This window comes from Microcebus murinus, chromosome 10, assembly GCF_040939455.1.
Source record: "Microcebus murinus isolate Inina chromosome 10, M.murinus_Inina_mat1.0, whole genome shotgun sequence".
Taxonomy (NCBI): Eukaryota; Metazoa; Chordata; class Mammalia; order Primates; family Cheirogaleidae; genus Microcebus; species Microcebus murinus.
In genome coordinates, this window is record NC_134113.1 from 73,265,177 (window position 1) to 73,288,940 (window position 23,764).

Genomic DNA, 23,764 nt, shown 5'->3' on the forward strand with positions numbered 1-23,764 from the left:
ATGTAATATTGGTAGTTAGTAATTAAATATATCATAAGTAGTTAAATAGAAATAACTTGCTGTATATATTTTACTGTAACAATGAGTAAACTGAGGCCCAGAGAGATCATAGAGATTAAGGAAATTGGAGAAGGCCATGGAGCCAGGAAATGACAGCAGTAGGTTTTGACCCAAGTCACCCTGACACCTAAGTCTGAGCTCCTTTCATGAAGATACCCCGACATTGTCTCCTGGCTTCAGGCAGAGAGCCAAAGAAAAACAGATAGAAAGCAAACAATAAAATATGCAGGGAGAAAATGAGTTTTCTGAAAATGTCAACCTTAAATGGAGATTCAGTTTATGTAATTCAAATATTGAGATTATTCAAGCATGAAGTTTGAATAAAGCCACCAGGGACAACACAGACTCCAAAAACATGGGCTCAGTACTCCAAAGTGGACAGGATGGAGGGTCGTTTATATAGGCAAGGTCTGGGAAGCTTAAGAGTGCGTCAACATTTTCCATACAAGGTTAACACATAGTTACAGCGATTTGATTGGCTATAGGCAGTGTTTCTTTTAAGGAAGGGTATATTTAACATTCCACATTAAGGATGTAATAGTCAAGGGGTCTTTTATCTTAGTCAAGGGGTCTTTTATCTCAGGCACCATCTGGTCTGAGCCAGGAACAAGAAAATAAGGAAGGAAGCTGATCTATAACAAAAGGTCAGCAATTAGGTCCTGCTCTGCGACTCTCCAAAGTCTGTCTTCCTCAGGGTCTAGAAGCCCCAAATAAACGATCCATTTTCTTTCACAAAATCAAAGAGACAAATTCCTCCTTTGGGGGGGGGGGCTCCAAACTGGGGAGGAGGCTGTAAGCGCTGTGGAAACAGAGAACTAAGGGGTCGTAGCCTCAAGCTCTGAGTGAAGTCTTATTTGGCTCAAAGAAAGGACACTCATTCAGGGAGAAAACGCGGTGTTTGGAGGATGAGAACATGCTTTCCCTCTTTGGAGACTCAGAATTCCACGGAAGGGCTCAAAGGCTGGCTTCCCTTCCCCCAGGCCTGGGAAAGAATTCTGGAAAGCCTGAGCATCCTCTTTTGGGGGCTAATTGCCCGGGAGCTCACACAGCCTGCCGCAGCCCCGTGGAGGAGAGAGCCATGGCGGCTTCCGGCTGGCCACTGGCTGCTCTCACGCCGGTCCCCGAAGACCCTGCCACACACACTCCACACAGCAGGGTCTGTCTGCGGAGGAGAAGAGAAGCTTTTATACTGAGCAGGGTCCAATGAGAGGGCCTTTCACAGACACACAAAGGCCAATGAGGTATTTTTCCCTGTCCTGAATTTCAATTAGCATCTTTTTGGCAATAAACCTGAAAATGACTAATTGAGGAAAATGTCCTCATTTAGTTGGCGGATGAAGGCCAGTGAAATATTACAAAATATATATTAGGAATCAATACTAGCCAAACGAACTCTTGCGTGTGCATGGGGGAGTATTCTGTTGGTGTTTCCTTTTTAAAAATCTTGTCATAGTTTTACCTAAAAACTCCTGATCATTACCTTTTTGTTTTACCTGTTTAATGTTTTAGTGAGTTGAATAGTGAGATAAAATGTGTTCCCACCCACCATTTATTTAATCAAAGAATGTGTGATATATCTTTAACTCTTCAGTGGTACCTCTCTTACTCAGTTGTGTCACTATCAAACTTTTATACTTTCAGTAAAGCTCACATCTCCCAGAAACAATCAAACTGATAGACTCTTAAAATGTGAATGTGAAGTCCAGTAAATTCAGGACTGCTTTATGTAAAGAATCAGCTTAAACACAAATACAGCACCAATTATATTCAAATTTTGGAGGTATACTGTATTATTTTATTATTATTCATGTACCATATTAAAATGTTTTATTCATTATTTTAATCTCTTTCATTAATAAATTGAGACTATAAAACGAAATAGAGATATTTTAGATCAATCGCAATTGTGAATTAATATATGTGGGGGGCCCAAGATATGACCAGTCTAAAACAAACTAATTTTAAGCAAACATAAAATTAAATCACATTTTAAAAACTCAAAGCCAACAATTTTAGCTTATATTCCTAATGGGTTATTGACCAGTGACATCAGATTTATGATGACATCGGAAAGCAATTTCAAAGTGTTATAACCCAGAGAATTTTTAATTTCATCTATAAAACTGCTCAAAATACTGAAACAATTCCTTAATTTATTTACCGATCTTTCTGTGAAACATTTTCTCTATAATTCTCTTCTTTTGGGATAAAACTAAATTGGAAAGCTTTAAGAACAGACTAGTAAAAGTGATTTTTTGCATATGGAGAATTACTACTAAATTACTACTAAATAATGATAAATTGCTACTAAATTAATACTCAATTAATGGTTCATATTCAGTATTTGGGTTTGAAGAGGAATATGCTCTAAGTTTTCATTGTCTAATAAAATAATTCACATTAAAAAACCAAGACCATACTATCAAAGTTTTGGAGGACAGCATTCATATTTATATTCCCTAAAAAAAATCACAGCAACATTTATTTTTAAGTTCAAAATATGATGTATTTATGTGCCTATTTCTAATATTATATTTTAAATAAATCTGACTTTCTAATATGCTGTTTAGTATTAATAATATACTACTATTTAAATCTGATGACATATTAACTCTGGGGAGAAGAAATAAATGACTGTTTAGAGCAGTGGACTTTATTTATTTATTTATTTATTTATTTATTTATTTTGAGACAGAGTCTCACTTTGTTGACCAGGCTAGAGTGAGTGCCGTGGCGTCAGCCTAGCTCACAGCAACCTCAAACTCCTGGGCTCAAGGAGCAGCACAGCAACCTTAAACTCCTGCTGGCTCAGCCTCCCAAGTAGCTGGGACTACAGGCATGCGCCACCATGCCCGGCTAATTTTTTTCTATATATATTAGTTGGCCAATTAATTTCTTTCTATTTATAGTAGAGACGAGGTCTTGCTCTTGCTCAGGCTGGTTTCGAACTCCTGAGCTCAAACGATCCACCTGCCTCAGCCTCCCAGAGAGCTAGGATTACAGGCGTGAGCTACCGCGCCCGGCCTGAGCAGTGGACATTATTGGTAAGAGGAGTTCTCAAAGTACAGTCCCAGAACCAGCAGCATAAACATCATAGGAACTTGGTAAAAATGCAAATTCTCAAGCCCCACTCTAGACCTACAAATCAGAAATGACAACAATCTGTGCTAACAAGCTCTTCTAATGCATACTAACGTTTGACAACTTGGTAGTCCAAATAAGAAAAACTTACTTACAACAGCTTAAGCTTATCCAGAAAACACTTGCTCATAATAGGTTGGCTTATTATAATAGGTATTCAATGACATCAACTGTTTAGCAGTTAAAAATAAATAGGACAGACAGACAATGGAGCAAAACAGAGGGCCTAGAAATAACTCACTTATATTAAAACTTAATAAATGCAGAGATGTCATTGCAGATTAGTAATGAAAAGATGGGCGAGAAGAAAATATAGCAGAATCTATTTATAACTTTGCAGCAGAGATTTCTTAAATAAGAAACACAAATGGCTTACCATAGAGGAAAAGATCGATAAATTTAACTACATTAAATTTCAATACTTCTTTCTGTTCATGCAAACATCATTTATAATAAAGTAAATGTAAAGGCAAGCCTCTAAGAAAAGACATTTCTCACACAATATAATAATAGCCAAAGATTTATATTTGTATTTATTCACCCAACAACTATTTATTGAGTACTTATTATCTGCCAGACACTATTATAAGTGCTAGGGATACAGGAGTGATAAAAAACAAAGCAAAACAAAAGCTACGAAGATCTCTGCTTTCTTGATCTTACATGCCTAGCTTAAAACAGACCTAATCAATAAGTAAAGTATGCAGTTTATTTAAATTACAGATAAACTATTAATACATACACTGTGTGTATATATGCAGGGCTCCAGAGGGAGAAAGTCTGGAGGACTGGGGACAAGGCATATGAATGGACACATGGTGGTATCGGGCATGTGACGATGTTAGTATTGCACGTTAACACCTATCAGATAGCAGCTACCTTGCAAGAAACACTAAACAATGAAGGAGACAGAATGACTCAGTTGACATCTGTCAGTCTCTGTCATCAGCCAATCCTGTGCTGGCACCATGGAACCATGAATGTACTGGGGTCTCCTGTCAGCAAATAATAGAATTCTAGTTTCCAAGCCAGGGTTCTGGGGCAGGGCTCTAATTCCCACAGGAGGAATGGGATTCTTACCAGTAAGTGACTGAGGTATTATTCATTAACTCTGTGCTTACTCTAAATTGTCTCTCAGCTGTCATTATCTCGGATTTGGGACCATAGGTGTTCCCAAAATACCTTTTAGATGATGCGGTTCAAGTGCTGTTAGTGGCAGCTCCCACGAAGGAGCTTTTAACGGTTAGGTCATAACTAACGAGGAAAAGAATCTTTAGAATGCGGCCTCCTCTCATAGTGACAGCACTATTACCAATAGTCACTCTACTGAGAAGAAAACCCCTTCTTATAAAGTTGACAATGACCACGTTTTAGTAAAATCTGAAATTAAAAAAAAAATAATAACTTCAAGTGTGTTTCTATGACAAGAAAATGCTCCAGCAGATACAACGTACTTTTCTGATGAAATGACTCCCGTCCCCTTCCTCCCGCCACTACTGCAGGGTTCTGTTAAAATAGAAGGTTGGTGTGTGACAGAACTATAGGGCTATGATCGCAGAAGGGGAAATGAATGACTGCACAGAAACAACCAAGGTAGGAATGGTCTGTGCACAGATGAGGAAATTTGTATATATCATCATTAAAACTTTGAACCATGGGGAGATGGGGGGGAAAGGGCATTTATTGAAACCTTAAAATTTGTACCCCCATAATGTGCCAAAAAAAAAAAGTTTGAACTAGTTTGTGAAAAGCAATGAAAGCTTCTATAGTCTGTGGCTATAAAAACAGATGCACAAATAAATGAAAAGAGATGACACACTCGTTCACCATGCTAACAAGCTCTGAGACGTGTGAGTGACTGCGGTCAGGTAACAGACTGCATTCTTTATACTTTACAATTCCATTCCCCATTCTAATTCACTCTAGCTGGAAGAGTCTGTTCTTGAATCAAACTGCTGACTGAGACTGAATATTTGACCAGCAGAACTTACTTAAAAATGAGGTATGACACTGTAATTCTTAACAAAGGAACCAATCAAATGAACGTAAGTCTTAGTTTATAGTTACCGTATACTTTTTGTCCTTTAAGCAAGACACTAGCACGAGAACTTGTGCTATGTTGAAATTCTGAACATGATGAAGTAACCAAGAAAGGACTTAACTTTTCATCATGAGCAATTAGAAATCTGAATAAAATCTATGAAACAGCTGTTCCAAATATATGATACATAATAATTCATTTACTCCTCACAACAGCATGATAGGTATTATTATCGTAATTTTATAGAAAAATAAATTGAGGTACAGAGAGATTACATAATTTGCTTAATGATTTATATTCCATGAATAGGAGACGGAGGATTTCAAGCCTTACAATCTAACTGTAAAACAGCTGCTATTGAACGTTAGAGTATGGTGCTCAAAAAATGAACCATTCATCAAGTGTTTGTTGGAGGCTTGCTATGTGCAAAGCACTCTGCTAAGCATAGAGATTTAAATACATACAGGACAATCCCTAGCTTCAAGAAAATTATAGCTTACATATGGTTAACATTAAAATGATTATTATGGATTAGTATCTATAAACATTCATAGTACCGTGTTTTCCCGAAAATAAGACTTACCCATAAAATAAGCCCTAGCAGGATTTCTAAGCATTACTCCAAAAATAGGACCTAGCGATGGACGTGGCTACGCAGCATATCTGCACAACCCATGCATTTTGTCCCAGAGCGGTAAAGATGAGCAGCCCTTTTCATCTGCCCCGTGAGAGCTCTATTGCTCCACATGAGAGATTGGGGCCAATGGTTCTAAAGGAAATAGAGTTGCAAGAAATTCAGGATGGAATTCGGGGTTTGGAGAGTTATGATGATGTTCCAGAAGAAGATGACTCAACTAACTATATTTGAATAAATGTAGATTGTTATACCGTACTTAAAAAAAATAACACATCCCCTGAAAATTAAGCCCTAGGATGTCTTCTTGAGGAAAACTAAATATAAGACCCTGTCTTATTTTCAGGGAAACACAGTATATCACAGGACTCCTACAGGAAAAGATGCATTATAAGTCTTGAACAATCTGCTTATGAGTTAACTTTAGGAGCACTTTATTGCCAGGTGAGAACTGGCTCTATAATGTGTTGCAAATAATTATTTAGCACCCATTCTTTTATTTATTAATAATTTAAAAATGTTTTCTACTTTCCTTATTTTAAAATGTTCCCCATTCGTGAAATAAAAGTCCCTCAGTGCTATTTGGTCTCCCACAGTCCGAGTGTCCTACAGCTTCTGTAACAAGTTACTGCAAACTTGGTGGCTTAAACAGCAGAGTTTATCCTCTCACAGTTCTGGAGGCTAGAAGTTTGAAGTTAAGGTGCTGGCAGGATCATACTCCTTCTGAAGGCTCCAGGAGATTCTTCTTGCCTGCCTTTTCCAGCTTCCGGTGGTCCCTGGTGTTCTGTGGCTTGTGGCAGCAGAACTCCAATCTGTCTGTCTTCCCATGCCTTCTTTCTTGTGTGTCTGTCTTCTCTTTTTCTGTCTCTTACGTGGACACTTGTGATTGGCTTTAGGGCGCACTCTAACCCAGGATGGGCTCATCTCTAGATCCTTTCCTTAATTCTATTTGCAAAGACCCTTATTCCAAATAAGGTCACATTCCAAGGCACCCAGGGTTAGTATGTGTTGAGCTGTGCAGACCTATCTTGTTGGGGCCACTGTGCCATCCCCCATACCGACCTCATTCTTATTTTTGGTTGTTTTGCTAATGTTAAGGGTGTAGGAGGCTGAAAGGAGTGGATGGCGAGGGCCTCAGGGAGGGACTTGCTGGTAACAGGGATGAGGATGGAGAAGGAAACAGGAGGCTGAATAGGGAAACAAGGAAGAGACAGAAGACACAGTTAACAGAGTAGCCAAAGAGTTCACGACTCTCTTCTTCTCAGGCTCAGATGTAGACATGAGATCAAGAACAGAGTAGTAGCCAGAAAAGAAGATATCATTAAGAAAAATACAAGAAGCAAATCTCAAGATAATGGAAAAGGTTTGGGGACAGTGCTCAAGGCTTCTTGGTAATGAGCTGCATTTGCACTGTTATAAAGGGTTAAGGACATTTATAGGTAAAGCACATACATAGACCAGCATAAATAAATGTGTTATATAAGTGCAGGACTTAAAATGGGGTCACATTTAATAGTAACAACCCACATATTACTGGATCTCACCCCTACCAGCTGCTGCAACATCTCTAACCAAGTGCAAACTCTCCTCACCCCACAATAACTTCTGAGAATCCCCATGAGTTGTCCTCCTCGGCCCACAAACAAGCCCTGTCAGGGCACTAACCATTTCCTTCCTCCCCTGCCCGGAACACCCACTTCTGGGCCTCCACTGCCTCCCAGCTGGCATGAGGGGGCTTCACTTCTACCTCTGATGACCCCACTGGGCCCCTTGCTGTTGTGTCCCACCAAGCCTTGTGCCTGACTGTGTTGGGTACACCTGGTGCCAACACCACAGAGGTGGCAGAATTCTCTGGTATCAAATGGCAACTGGTCTTCAGAACGCAGAGCCTCACTGAATTCCATGAAAACACCAGCAACACTGTTCTCTTTCCAAATGCTCTTACCCTTTTCCACTGGGGTTTACAGCAAGGCTGCTCGTGTCTCAGTGGCTGACAGACTGTCCCTTAGTGTCTTCACATCCCCATCTGCTCTCCCTACAATGCGATTCACACATCCATTCCACAAACACACAAACAGCAGAGAGAACCCACAAAGCTCCGAGCAGAACACGTCTCGGTGACAAGCACTGAGCCAGCCTCACCCTCTGACAATGGATGAATTTCTGGATCAAAAGAAGAAAACATTCCCACAAACTTGTAAAATAAAAAAATAAAATAAAGAACAAGAAGAAAACAAGAAATAGGAAGGGATAAAACATAGGGGGAAGAAATGATCACTACCCACACTGCGTCCATCTAGGAGGACACATTTTGGATGAGTTCCCCAGCACAGGGCGGGCACGAGGGGAATCCTTAAGCATTTGCTAAATGAATCAATGGGATGGAGGAATCAATGCTGTGGAAACCAAGCACCGGGGCCTCCGTAGGCAATAAAGTCCCCATTCACAGTTCTAAGTCATCTGAGAACTCCCCCTCCTGCACCTACAATAATAGCACTCACTCACATTTGTCCTTTATTCCACAGCCCAGCCAGGAAATTAGGACCTTTTGAAATCAGTGGGGTACTTGCCTAAAAGGTTATTTTTTATTGAAACAGGAAATCTGATAAGGGAAAAAATTAAGCAGGGGAAACTGCCAGGTATTCAAGCAGTTTAAAGTTTTAAGCCCCTGGGGCAAAACTGTAATGGCAAGGGCTTAAGTCAGTGAGGGGAAGCAGATGCTGTTCACCCACACCACAAACTAAAGGGCTGAGATGGAAATTCAGTCTAGAAAACTAACCAATACCAGTTAGAGGGGCGGCACACAAGTAACATGACTGAGAGCAATGTTTTCAACTTGCAGGCTGTGTCCCAGACACGTGAAATCGATTTAGGGGGTTGATTCCAGTTGTTGTTTTTTTTTAAAAAGTAATAGGATAAAATAGGATAGAGCAGAACAGACAATAACAGCATGCATTGCAAAGAGTAATGGTAAGCATTGTTTCATCAAAGTATTTTGCTCTGGAATGTGTATGTCTATGCATTATCTATACGTATGCACAAATGCATACACACACATATGCATGCGAGTCCTTGGTGGCAATGGAAAATGTATCGTTCATGGTGGACTACGTAAAAAATGTTTGAAAGGTGCCAGTGCAGAGAAGGCAGGCAGAGATAGCCATGAAGAACCAACCAGAGCGTACGCATCCCACTTACTTAGAAGGGCGGCTATCACTCAGTTCTAAATGATTCTTGCTATATAGCTTGTGCTTTTTAAGAGAAGCCAAAAATCTGCATCTTTGTGAAGTGTCATGGTTTTTAAATGTTGGCAACTAATTCAACTAAACAAAACAGAACAAAAAAGAAGTTTAATGTATGTGTTGAAGACGGCCCATAGACACACAGCATGGTTTCTTCATCTTACAGTAATATTCTTATAAACCTGCTCTGCAGAAAGAGAGGTTATTGATCACTCTCGTTCACAAATATTGACTGCCTCTTCCTACAAGCCCTTCCCTTTTAGAAAATTATACAATCCATTCACTAACATTAGTCTTGGATGTCTGATTTGCTTTGGCCAATGGAATGTGAGTGAAGTGCTTGCCACTTCTGAGCAGAAGCTGTAGGAGTTTATGTGTGGTCCATCTCGTTGCCACCTTTCTTTTCTATATGGTAACACTATATTGTAACATTATGCTCATCTGACAGGTGAAGAAACTGGGACAGAGAGAGATAACTTGCTCAGGGCCATGGTTCAATCCCAGGTCTGTCTTGATTTCAGATCCCATGCTCTGACCACTATTACACACGGCCTCCTTTGTCTTCTTTGTCCCTGCTGATGGTTTAGATTATATTATGATTTATATTTTATTATTATTATGTATGCCCTATATGCCTAAACTATTTTGAGCCCATTTATAATAAAATATGTATACACAATAAAGCAGTTAAAATAACCTGCCTGCAGACCAGCGATGCCCCATACTGGGACTGTCCTTCACTCAAGCTACCAGAATGGTGATGTGGAGGAGATCCACTGACCATCGGAAATAGACACATGGTAAGAACAAGAGAAAAACCTTGTTTTAAGCTACTGAGATTTTCTTTCTTTTTTTTTTTTTTTTGAGACAGTCTCATTCTGTTGCCCTGGCTAGAGTGCCGTGGCATGAGCCTAACTCACAGCAACCTCAAACTCCTGGGCTCAGGCAATCTTCCTGCCTCAGCCTCCTGAGTAGCTGGGACTACAGGCATGCGCCACCATGCCTGGCTAATTTTTTCTATATATTTTTAGTTGTCCAATTAATTTTTTTCTATTTTCAGTAGAGACAGGGTCTCGCTCTTGCTCAGGCTGGTTTCGAACTCCTCACCTTGAGCGATCCTCCTGGCTCGGCCTCCCAGAGTGTTAGGATTATAGGCATGAGCCACTGCGTCCGGCTGCTACTAAGATTTTCAAATCATGTCACTGTGGGATAACTTAGCCTCAATTCACTGTGTTGCTTCACATAGATATTTTATAATCAGCTTTATTAAATAATGTTTCCAATGATTCTTTAATTAATAAATATCTGGCATTAAAGTAATAGCATATCAAATGATTGAATATTAAATGTCTTCCGTTTCATTAATTATAAGGAAAACGAACATTAAAAGCATAGTACAATACTATTTTATACTCAGCAGAGTGGTTAAAATGAAAAAAAGAGAAAATACCAAGTACTGGTGAAAATGTGGAGTAACCATACTCTTACATATTGAACATGCACACTGGTATAACCACTTTGGAAAATTGTTTGGTAGTCTCTACTAAATATGAACAGGCATACCCTGCGGTTCCACTCCTGGGCACATAACAGAAATGCACATACACAGGCTCCAAATTACACAAACAAGGATGTTCATAACAGCTAAATATGTGAAACAATTTGAAAGTCAAATGACAATAGAATGGAAAAATAATTGTGGTATATTCATATACTGAAATACATGTGCACATACCTACATGTATCATTAATACATATTACATATATATATATATATATATATATATATATATATATATATATAATGAGAACTAATGAACTGTGGCCACATGCAATCTGTAGAATAAACTGCACAAACATAAGGTTCTATTATATAACTATTCTATAATTTATTAATTTTACTGTGGATGGCTATTTGTGTTGTTTTTAGTTTTCTCTATTATAAACACACTGCTGCTGTCATTGCTGCTGTCAATATTGTTGTATACGTCTTCTCACTCAAAAGTGCAAGGTTTTCTAGGGTACATATCTAGGACTGGAATTGCTAGACCTCAAGATCTACACATCCTTAGTTTACTAGATAAGGCTAAACAGTTTTTCAAGGTGGTTGTACGAAATTACACGCCCACTGTTAATGTTTGAGAGTTCCTGTTGCCTACCATCTTCACCAACATTTGGTATTATCCTCCCCTTTTCGAAGTCTTTGAAGTCTTTAAAGAGATATAGGGGCTTGAGAAAATGCTACACGGGTTCTTATCACTGTATCTACAGTGAGCAATACAAGTAACATATTTTATATTGTGGAATAAATAAAATAATTTTACATGTACATAATTGTATATATTTTTGTTTCCTTAATAAAATGTTTGTTCTTTTCTCCATTGTTTGGAAATTTCTGGAAAATTTGAATTTCTAATCCCAGTGATGCTTATTAAAGATTTTATATCATTAAAAAGAAATTGTTCATACGTTTTTTCCATAAAAAGAAAAAAAAATTAAATAAAAAAGAAATTGTTCAATGCTTATTTGTGCTTAATGCTAAACTGCACAAAGTAATTAGATACTGCATTTTGTTAATATTATTCAATAAAATCAAACTAACATCCAATGAGAATTTGTTAGTGTCAGTGTTTCCTGCCTCATGTAATCATCATAACTTCCTTTTTACAGATAAGAAACAAAAGATAAGAGAATCTTTTTACTCTACAGCGACAGAGTCAATTGGTGGCTGAGTCAGAGTTCAAATCCACCCAGGTCTGTCTGATGACAAAACACATTTATCTTCATTAATCATCTGTCTCTTTTTGCAATTTTCCTTCTGATCTATTATCTCTTCAATTTTTCAAAATAAAGAAATTTTGTTCTATTGATTTTTCTTTATCATACAGTAAAAGGGAAATCTTACTGGCTTTAAAACCTGAAACTCAATGCAACTGGGTAAATATCCCAGCTCTATCACTTTCTCGTGTGTAGCCTATGGTAAGTGAGTTGACCTCCGTAAGCCCCAGTTTTATGATCTGATGTAACGTGGGAATAATAATCATATGCATATTAAAAGATAACTGTGAGGACTAAATTGGATCAATAATGGCAAAGCCTTGGCATAGTGCCTCGCAAATAGCTGTGTTCAATATATGCTGTATTATTAATAACTGACACACATGCCAACATTTATTAAAGGTAACACTTTAACAAACCTGGCTTCCCTACTCATCTTTGTCATGTTCATAGCCAGCAAAGAATCAGGCACAGACCAGCTGGCCTAGGAAACAATTCTGATTGGGTGTCAAGGGTGTCCTATGACAGATGACATTTGAGCTGAGACCTGAGTGATGACAATGAGCCAGCCATCTGGGGCAAAGCCCCGCAGGGAGAGTGAACAGCAAGAGCAAAGGCCCTACGGGAGACAGTGGCAGCAAGCAGGTCAGAATGGGTGATGCAGAGTGACATGTCATATTTGGAAAGCAAGCAGGTGTCTGACCATGGCCCTGCAGAACATAGTAGAAAGTTGGATACTTTCTCTAAGTTCAGTGCTGTGTCATTAGAAGATTTTCAAGCTCGTGAGTAATACGGCACAAATGAGGAATATCTGTAGAATAAATAAGTATTAAAAGGTTCACATTAGCACTTATACCTCTACGACTTTAAAGAGATAAGGTTTTGGCATGGATAGGTTTTTTTTTTTAAAACTCCGTACACAACATTACTGGCCCATTGTGACTGTTATAGACTGAATGAGTTCCCCAAAATTCATATGTTGTCCTAACCCCCAATGTGATGGTATTTGGAGAAGAGGCCTTTGGGAGGTGATGGGATTGGATGAGGCCATGAGGCTGGGGCCCTGGTCTGATGGGATTAGTGCCCTTATATGAAGAGACAACAGGTAGCGTTCTCTATCTCTTTCTTTCTCTCCTCTCTCCATGAAAGCACAGAGGAAAAGCCATGTGGGGACACAGTAAGAAGGTGGCTGTGGAAAGTGGGGAGTGGGTCCTCATCAGGAACCAAACAATCAAATCCCTTGATCTTAGACTCCCCAGAAATAACTTTCTGTTCTTTAAGCCACCTGGTCTGTGGTATTTTGTTATGACAGCCCAAGCAGACTAATGCAATGGTCAAGATCTGGTCTAAGGGAGAACAAATGAGTCTTACTCAAAGCACTGAATACATTTTACCTAATGTTTCTGCTTTGGTAGGAAAAAAATGCCTCTTAAGAGCTCCAGAGAAAAAAACAGACTAATTAAACAAGAATAGCAAAGGAAATTGCTTTTTAAGCAAGGTTATCTATTGGTTCATTGCTCCTTTCTAATTGCACCAGAAGGAAACTAGATAATAGTATTCAATAAATTCCAGAAGACTGGGCCCAAATTTCCTTCATCTGATTCAAAGGCTCAATTTAGCAAGAGGCAGATGATGTGACTGTCCCAATTCAATGAGACAGCGACACACACAAACGCATTGCTCTTCAAAGCAGCATGCTTGCTGTGGAAACCACAAGGGGATTTCAGTCTAGATCCAGTTGCTTTTTGCGCAAGGATCCAATTATTGAGACAACGAGGATTCATCTATTCACGGATGACACCCAAATTTCTTTTTCTAGCCTCAACCTCTGCCCTGAGCTCCAGACTTGTGCATCCAATTACCTATTTTTTTTTCCATTCGGATGTCTAATAGGCATCTTAACCAGAATAGAACTCTTCATGTCACCTCCCCACCCCAACACACCAACCCTGTCCCTCCATGAGGATTTCCCATTTTACAACATGACAGCACAGTGTAATTATGTTTATTGTCCATCTCATTCACTTGAAGGTAAGTAGGTAAGCTCTCACTTGCTTGAAGGTAAGCTCTCACTTGCTCCTGAGAGCAAGCGTTTTGTCTTATTTCTTGCTGTATCTCTTTTGCCTAGAACAGTATCTGACAAAAAGACAGTGTTCAATAAAGATTTGATGAATGCAGAATAGTAGCAGAAAGAAAGTAAAAACAATAAACACTGGAAAAGTTGCAAATAAATAACTATAATGATGCTTTCTTAATAGCTCTTTCTAATCAGCAGAAGAGTGTAAATGAACTCTGTTTTTTATGCTTTGGTGGAAATCTGCCATATTATTATAGTGTTATTTCTAGATGTGGAGGTAATCAATTCTTTTCCTCTTTAATAACTAGTCCCTCCCGTCATTCTCCTAGTTATCATGTGATCCTGAGAAGGAGGAGACATAACTATGAACTAAGAAGCCACTCAAGTGTCCTAGACTCAAAGGTATTATTTACATCTCTGGAGACCAACAGGCAGTTGTTTTAAAATCTAAACATTTCCTCTATTTTACATTGGAAAGCCAACTTAAGCAACATTTAATAATTTAGACATCTGGCTTAAAAATAAGATCAGACACTGGGTGTTTTGTTGTTGTTATTGTTGTTTTATTTTTTTAAACAGAGTATCAATCTGTTGCCTGGGCTAGAGTGCAATGGCATGATCATAGCTCACTGTAACCTTGAACTCATAGGTTTAAGTGATCCTTCCAGCTCAGCCTCTTGAGTACCTAGGACTACAGGAGTGCACCACTGTGCTCAGCTAATTTCTAAAATATTTTTTAGAGAGAGTATCTTACTCTGCCACCCAGGCTGGAGTGCAGTGGTGTGATCATAGCTCACTGAGGCCTTGAACTCCTGGGCTCAAGTGATTTTCTTGCTTCAGCCTCCTGAGTAGCTAGGGAAACTACAGGTGTATGCCACCATGCCCAGCTAATTTTTTTTTTTATTTTTGGTAGAGACAGGGTCTTGCTCTATTGCCCAGGCTGGTATTGAACTTCTGGGCTCAAATAATCCTCCCACCTCAGCCTCTCAAAGTGCTAGGATTACAGGTGTAGCTGGCATCCACTGGGTATTTTTAATATTCGTTTTCCACACTTGCTGCTCAGTTGGCAAAAGTCTTTAGGTCTATGGAGAGAGAACTGGAAGCAATGTTGGCTGGTCCTTGGATCTCCTGGTTTTAAGACTGAAGTCCAGTGATTACCATGTCCATCTCCAAAACTGGAGAATGGAATTTGGAATTAGACCTTCTTATAGAATTTAATCAGATCTGGGCTTTGTGATATTCTTTAAATAATTCTTAAACTTAAGAGGAGCCATGTTAAAATGAGTCACTTTTTATCTACTATAATTCATGTTTCTTGATAAGAAATGCTAAAGGATGTTTTTTCTTTACAGATGTCCATCTTGCTTCCACCCAATACTCAAATCCTTAAAAATGCTTGTGGCTCCAAGTCGTGATTTCATCTGTTTTTCTTTTTGTTCTTTATCATTATTATTATTATTGAGACATGGTCTTTCTCCATCTCCTGGGCTATAGTGCAGTGGCTTCATCATAGCTCACTGTAACCTCAAACTCTTGGGCCCAAGCAATCCTCCTGCCTCAGCCTCCCATGTAGCTGAGACTACAGGCACGTGCCACCACACCTGGCTAATTTTTGTACTTTTTGTAGAGATGGGGTCTCACTCTTGCTCAGGCTGGTCTTCAACTCCTGGCCTTAAGCAATCCTCCCACCTTGGCATCCCAAAGTGCTAGGATTACAGGTGTGAGCCACTGTGCCTGGCTCATCCTTTTTTCTTAAACTACTGTTTATTGGGCATTTATCCTAGTAACTACTCTAAGAGCACTATCTCATTTAATCCTCAAAGTAACACTATATTGTAACATTATGCTCATCTGACAGATGAAGAAACTGGGACAGAGAGAGGTAAGTAACTTGCTCAGGGCCATGGTTCAATCCCAGATCTGTCTTGATTTCAGATCCCATGCTCTGACCACTATTACACACGGCCTCCTTTGTTTTCTTTGTCCCTGCTGATGGTTTGGATTATATTATGATTTATATTTTATTATTATTATGTATGCCCTATATGCCTAAACTATTTTGAGCCCATTTAGAACAAAATATGTATACACAATAAAGCAGTTAAAATAAAATAGGAAATTCTTTAAAATGAAAAATAAAAAAGAAGCAGATATGCTTAAGAAATATAATCACAGGCATTAACACGATGTTGCTATAAGGAATAAGAACTGAGACTCCTTGTGTCAACATGACTTGGTTGTTTGTTGCAGGGAAGCTCTGCCCAGGTAAGATAACACTATAAACCAACAATTCAATTGCCTGTTTGCTTTAGGAAAATCAATTGATCTTAGACAACAGATTGCTCACCTGGGCAAACAGTTCATATAGCAAATAGCAGCAAATCTTCTGACCGAGTCTCAAGCACTCACTTGAACGGAGCTTTAAACTGAGCTCTGATTCCCAGCAAAAAAGTAAAAAAGGAAATATACATAGTCATATCATTCTAGTCATCTCATTTTATTTATTTTTATTTATGTATTTATTTTTGAGACAGGACCTCGCTTTGTTGCCCAGGCTAGAGTGAGTGCCGTGGCGTCAGCCTAGCCCACAGCAACTTCAAACTCCTAGACTCAAGCAATCCTCCTGCCTCAGCCTCCCGAGTAGCTGGGACTACAGGCATGCACCACCATGCCCAGCTAATTTTTTCTATATATATTAGTTGGCCAATTAATTTCTTTCTATTTATAGTAGAGATGGTGTCTCGCTCTTGCTCAGGCTGGTTTCGAACTCCTGACTTCGAGCAATCCGGCTGCCTCGGCCTCCCAGAGTGCTAGGATTACAGGCGTGAGCCACCTCGCCCGGCTTGTAGTATATTTTGAAACTGAAAAGTGTGAATCTCCCAACTTTCTTCTATTTTTTTCAAGATTGTTTTGACTGTTTAGTGTCCCTTGCCATTCCATATGAAGTTTAGATTTGGCTTTTCCTTTTCTGTAAACAAGACCCTTGGGATTTTGATAGGGATTAGATTGAGTTTGTAGATTACTTTGGAGAGTATTGTCATCCTAACAATACTAAGACATGAATTTTTTGGTTGACAAGTTTTTTCTTTCAGCACTTTAAGCCATCCGCCCGCCTCAGCCTCTCAGAGAGTGCTAGGATTACAGGCGTAAGCCAGCACGCCCAGCCTCATTTTAAAAATAGTATTAGATATTCAAGAGAAATACATTTGTTCACTATTATTTTCATCCCTATTATACAGCTGAGGAAACTGAGGCTTAGAAAAGATTACAAGATTTAGATAAGATTTCCTGGAAAGTAAGTAGTGGGGCCTGATTTTGAACTCAGGTCTTATCTGACTTCACAGCCCACATTTTAAAAGCTGCTCAGAAGAGCTTTCTAATATCCTACACCAAGAGAAAGCTAAAATTTAAGAAAAAAATGGAGGAGTTGATGGACAGCATGTCACTTGGACTGCCCCTCTGGGGTTCTCTGCCAGCTGGGTTTTTGACAGGAATAGAATAACAAGTAGGCAATTGGAGGTCACTCTCTTTGATGACAGCCTCGAGTATGGTGTGTTGCAGACTGAAGGGAGATATGTATGTTTTGGGTAAGCAGGTGACAAAGCTGACATTCCATTAAAAATGATGAAAAGCCTGCTGTGATGATCTGATCGACTGGAGGGGTCATCTTATTTTCATAAGGGGGAAGGGCAAAGACAGACACAGGTCAAATGGTCCTTAACAAGTGCCCCATCATACCGAGCACCTATTAGCAGAAAAGAATATATATATTAGACTGGAAATTTTTAGAAGGAGGTATTCTTAGCTCTCTATTTCAAATATAAAAGAAACTTAGTATTGATTTTTTTCAATGTCTGGTTGTGAAAATTATTGACTTCCTTATTTCATTTTAGAGACTATGAAAAATAGTTATTTTAATTTTGGAACAGTTGATAAAGAATAATACTTCTTACCTATAGACAACTGAACTAATGATTTCTTAAAAGCCAGTCTTAGAAGAGATACTAAAGAGAGACAGTTAAAAAAAAAAAAGGAGACCAGGTCTGACTTCCAAACTGTTTCTGATAAGTCTGAATAAAAAGTAATATGTATAGATAAGAATTTAATGCTCCTATTAAAAGAGGGGCACCATGCTATAAATGATGGTGGGACATTCAGCCATTTAGAGGAAGATTTTTAATTTAAATTTTCACATTGTTCTACCCATCAAACTAAATCTCATGTAGATTAAACATTAAAAGTACAAATTAAGCCATAAAAAACTGATGGAAGTAAGCATCCTGGTTTTGTTCATTTGTTTGTTTTTTTGAGACAGAGTCTTACTTTGTTGCCCAGGCTAGAGTGAGTGCTGTGGCATCAGCCTAGCTCACAGCAACCTCAAACTCCTGGGCTCAAGATATCGTACTGCCTCAGCCTCCCGAGTAGCTGGGACTACAGGCATGCGCCACCATGCCCAGCTAATTTTTTCTATATATATTAGTTGACCAATTAATTTCTTTCTATTTATAGTAGAGACAGGGTCTCACTCTTGCTCAGGCTGGTTTCGAACTCCTGACTTTGAGCAATCCGCCCACCTCAGCCTCCCAGAGTGCCAGGATTGCAGGCCAGAGCCACCACACCCGGCCAGCATCCTGTTTTTATAGTTTTGATAAAGGTGAAAGGAAGAAGAAGAAGGAGAGGGAAAAAAATTCTGTGCTTAAAATTACTATGAGGAATCTCATATGAAACAATCAGTAGATTTAAAAACAGAAACACTAAAACTTCAGTGTCCAAAGTAAAATAAAATCAAAAGACAAATAACAAACTGGGGGTAACTCATAGAAAGGATTAAAAAGAATCAACAGTTTTTTAGCACATACAAATAGTGGAAGCATTAAACCTAATAAATGTATAACATGTAAGAGATATAAATTATTCTGTAACTTAATCATTAATTTATACATTAATTATTTTACAAATTAATTAAAGTGGCAAATTTCTCATTTATCCATTTTCCCCCCCAGGTCGAGGTCTCATCAAATATATTGATGAATATGATAAACCAGGTCCTTACCCTCAATGACCTTACAAATTAACAGTGAAATGCCACTATTCACCTACCAAATAACCAACCTGAAAAGAATTATAAAGCTTAATGCTTGTGAGGGCTTGTCGAAATGAGAATTCTTTTCTATTACTAATGGGAGCTTAAATTGGTTTAAGCAATATATTAATAGCTTTTTGTATGATCTAAAAAAAAAAGTCTTGTACCATTTGATCCAGTAATTCTATTTCTGGAATTCTATCCTTAAGAAACAATCTTAAATACATTTAAAAATATATGCAAACAGCAATGAGATAGTAATACCATAGCTAACACTGATTCAGCGGTAACTCTGCACCAGGTACTATTTTAAGTGTGTCACATGTAAGGATTCATTTATTCCTCACAACAGCCCCATGAGGCAGGTATTGTCATTACTCCCACTTAATAGATAACAATATCAAGGTCCAGAGAGGATAATTCACTTGCCTAAGGTTACTCAGCTAATACGTACATAACCAGTGTCAAACCCCAGCAAATACAGAGATGAATACATTTGCAAAATCTGTACTTAGCTCTAAAAACAAAATCCAAAGCTTCTGACTTCAATTATTTGCAAAGTTTTAAGTAATGCACTTTTAAAGAATTGTTCTTAATACAATTTTTCTTTTCTGCATTTTCTTTATCCAACATGAAATGCTATATCACTAGCCTTCAATAAAATTTTATGGCAATCTAATAAAATAAAAAAAAAGATTATGGTGCGCAGGTCCTATCTGCTAAAAAATAAGGGCAAATAAGATTGTTTTTAGCCAGTGATTTGTTGGAATGTTTTGGGGGAAAGTCTGTAGAGCAGAGCACTAACAATCTAGTTAGACTTCATAAGAACTCTTACTGAATTCAACCTCCATGACCCCTACACTCTACTCATTTCAGCCAGCAGTTCAACTCACACATTGCTGATAGAGACCTGATCAATTTCAAGGCCATCTGAGATATGCATTACCATAAATGAAGAGGAAGCTGGCATTACGTCTTTAATTAATAAGACTTTCCTTAGGGTGGAGAGCCAAATAGTCTGTGCCTCCGTGTTTCCCAGAGGGCATGGATCAGGATGTGCACTTGGAGGATGTCAGGCAGGTGTTTGCAGCTTTGACTCAGACAACTACAATGAAAGGAGCAGCCTATGGGGAGAGAATGACCTTTAGTGCGAAAATCAATTGTATATCCACTTTACTCCCCTGAACCGTCTAATAAAGGCAGGCAATCGCCTTACATTTCCAGCAGCGTTTGGCACAGCATTTGCACACAGTAGGTGCTTAACAGAGTGGTGATCCCTGAAGGAGACATTTTGCAGCTAAGTAAAATACAGCACAGAGTTTCCATTTCTCTTTGCCACAGTCTGGAAAATTGTAGTTACATATGACTCTCCGCACGTACACATCGAAAGCATTTGCCAACTCAATACTATTTCTCTCAATCTGAAGCTTAATAGTGGATTTGCCCATCACAATAAGAGGGTAATAACACTGTCTGACCCTGCAGTGACTCACTGCCCTCCTCTGCTGACTGGCCCCAGGCAGGAAGGGTAATGCAAAATAAATGAATGGGTGAGTACATTGCAATGAGACGGGCACTGCCAATTCTACCCTTCTGAATCCTATTAATTTTAATCATATCCTCTTTGTCCTAATAGCAAGTGTCCCAAATAAAATATGATAGAGAACTGATTATAGCCAAAGCCACATATATATTATCTTTACTTTTCTTTTTTATTTTCTTTCTTTTGTAATTGGTGTAGAACATGCATTTCCAAAAGGGGGAAAGTGGTACCGTCTCTGTAGTAGGCTGATTAATGGTCCCCCAAAGATACCCAGTTCCTAATCCTTGGAACCTGTGAATTTTACCTCGTATGGTAACAGAGACTTTGCAGATGAGATTAAATGAAGGATTTTGAGGGGGAGAGATTATCCAGATTAGCGAGGCAGACCCTAAATATAATCCCAGTGTCCTCATAAAAGGAAAGCAGAGAGAGATGTGACAGAAGAAAGCAATGTGGCACGAAACAAGATGCTACCCTGATGTTGGCGTTGAAAGCTGGAGGAAGCAGCCATGAGCCAATGAATAAACAGAATGCAGTTCCAGAAGCTTCAAAAGGATGGCAGCTCGCAATGAGGTGAGTCACACGACTTTTTTGGTTTCCCTGTACATTTAGTGCTATATTTATGCTATCATGTAGTCTAGTAAGTGTGCAATAGCACTACACCTAAAAAAACAATGTACATGCCGTGTTTCCCTGAAAATAAGACCTACCCACAAAATAAACCCTAGCAGGGTGTCTAAGCATTTGCGCAATAGAAGCCCTACCCTGAAAATAAGACCTAGTGCTGGGCGTGGCTACGCAGCGCATCTGCACAACCCATGCATTTCGTCACAGAGCAGCAAAGAAGATGAGCAGCACTTCTCATCTGCCCTATCGTAACAGCCACTATCCCAGAGGTGACCGAAAAGGTGTGGGCAGCCCCACCAACAAGGTCAGCTCCCCCTGTCAGGTCCTGATCATCCTGTGCGAGCTGCAAGCTGAGGCTTTGAGGGGAAAATAACACATCCTCTCAAAATAAGCCCTAGGGTGTCTTCTTGAGGAAACATAAATATAAGATCCTGTCTTATTTTCAGGGAAACACGGTACCTTAATTTTAAAAAATGCTAGTGCTAAAAAATGCTAATGATCATCTGAGCCATCACTGAGTTTGAATCTTTTTGCTGGAGGGTCTTGCCTCTATGTTGATGGCTACTGACAGATCAGGGTGGTGGCAGCTGAAGGTTGGGGTGGCTGTGGCAATTTCTTAAAATAAGACAATGATAAAATATGCTGCATTGGTTGGCTCTTCCTTTCATGAAATACTTTCCTGTAGTATGCAATACTGTTTTATAACGTTTTACCTGCAGCAGAATTTCTTTCAATATTAAAATCAATCCTCTCAAACCCTGTCACTGCTTTATTAATTAACTTTAAAACTTTTTTTTCTTTTTTGAGACAGAGTCTCGCACTGTCACCCAGGCTAGAGTGCTATGGCGTCAGCCTGGCTCACAGCAACCTCAAACTCCTGGGCTTAAGCGATCCTCCTGCCTCAGCCTCCCTGGTAGCTGGGACTACAGACGCGTGCCACCATGCCTGGCTAATTTTTTCTACTTTTAGTTGTTTGGCTCATTTCTTTCTATTTATAGTAGAGATGGCGTCTCACTATTATTCAAGCTGGTCTCAAACTCCTGAGCTCAAGCAATCCTCCCGCCTCGGCCTCCCAGAGTGCTGGGCTTACAGGCATGAGCCACCGCACCCGGCCTAAAACTTTAAAAATATGTAGTATTTTAAATCCTTTGTTGTCATTTCAACAATGCTCACAACATCTTCACCAGGAGCAGATTCCATCCTCAAGATACCACTGTCTTGTTCTTCTTCTTCTTCTTTTTTTTTTTTTCCTGAGACAGGATCTTGCTCTGTTGTCCAGGCTAGCTACAGTACAGTGACTCACTCATAGCTCACTGCAGCCTCAAACTCCCAGGCTCAAACAATACTCCTGCCTCAGCCTTTCGAGTAGCTGGGACAACAGGCATACACCATCATGCCTGGCCTTTTTTCTCTTTTTTTTAAGGTTCTGCTATGTTGCCTAGGCTGGTCTTAAACTCATGGCCTCAGGCGATCTTCCCAGTTTGGCCTCCCAAAGTGCTAGAGTTACAAATGCAAGCCACCACATCTGGCCAGGAAACCACTTTCTTTGTTCTTCCATAAGAAGCAACTCCTCAAATTTGATCATGAGATGGCAGCAATTCAGTCCCATCCTCAGGCTCCACTCCTAAGGCTAGTTCTGTTGCTATTTCTACCACAACTGCAGTTACTGCCCCCACCGAAATCTTGAACCCCTCAAAATCAACTATGGCGGCTGGAATCAACTGCTCCAAACTCCTGTTAAAATATCACTCCTGTGATATTTTGACCTCCTCCCATGAATCACAAATGTTCTTTATGGAATCTAAAACGATGAATCCTTTCCAGGAGGTTTTCAATTGACTTTTCCCAGATCCACCAAAGGTATGTGATGGCTACCACCTTATGAAATTTACTTTTTAAGTAATAAGACTTGAAGGTCAAAATTAGTCCTTTATCTGTAGGCTGCAGAATGGATGTTGTGTTAGCAGGCATAAGAAAAGCATTCACCTCCTTATACATCTCCATCAGAGCGCTTGGGTGACCAGGTACATCATCAATGAGCAGTAATATTTTCAAAGAAGTCTTTTTTTCTGAGCAGTAGGTTTCGACAGTGGGCTTCAAATGTTTACTAAACCACATTACCAATAGCTATGTTGTCACTCAGGCTTTGTTCTTCCACTTACAGAGTACAGACAGAGTAGATTTAACATAATTCTTAAGGGCTCTAGGATTTTCAGAATGGTTATTGAGCATTGGTTTCAACTTAAAGTTACCAGCTGCATTAGCTCCTAACAAGAGAGTCTGCCTGTCATTTGAAGCCAGGTATTGACATCTAACTATGAAAGTCCTAGATGGCATCTTCTTCTACAATGGTTCTTCTATGATGCTGTTTCATCTACATTGAAAATCTGTTGTTCACTGTAGCCACCTTCATCAACGGTCTTAGCTAGATCTAGGTACCTGCTGCAACTTCTCCATCAGCACTTGCTGCTTTTCTTGCACTGTGATGTTCTGAAGATGGCTGCTTTCCTTAAACCTCATGAACCAACCTCTGCTAGG

At 39.2% G+C, this 23,764-nt stretch overlaps 1 protein-coding gene across 8 annotated transcripts in view; it reads right to left on the reverse strand.

The window, feature by feature from the left end:
- The window catches only part of BICD1 (BICD cargo adaptor 1), a 236,019-nt gene that overhangs the window by 88,753 nt on the left and 123,502 nt on the right, over positions 1 to 23,764 (reverse strand). The window contains exon 3 of one of the 8 annotated variants that reach the window (XM_076007494.1): positions 4,495 to 7,063. The exons of the other annotated variants lie outside the window; for them this stretch is intronic. Coding sequence (XP_075863609.1) covers positions 6,875 to 7,063 — 189 coding nt within the window. The 3' untranslated portion in view covers positions 4,495 to 6,874. Of the gene's footprint in view, positions 1 to 4,494; positions 7,064 to 23,764 lie in introns of those variants that run through there. 8 annotated transcript variants of the gene reach the window in all.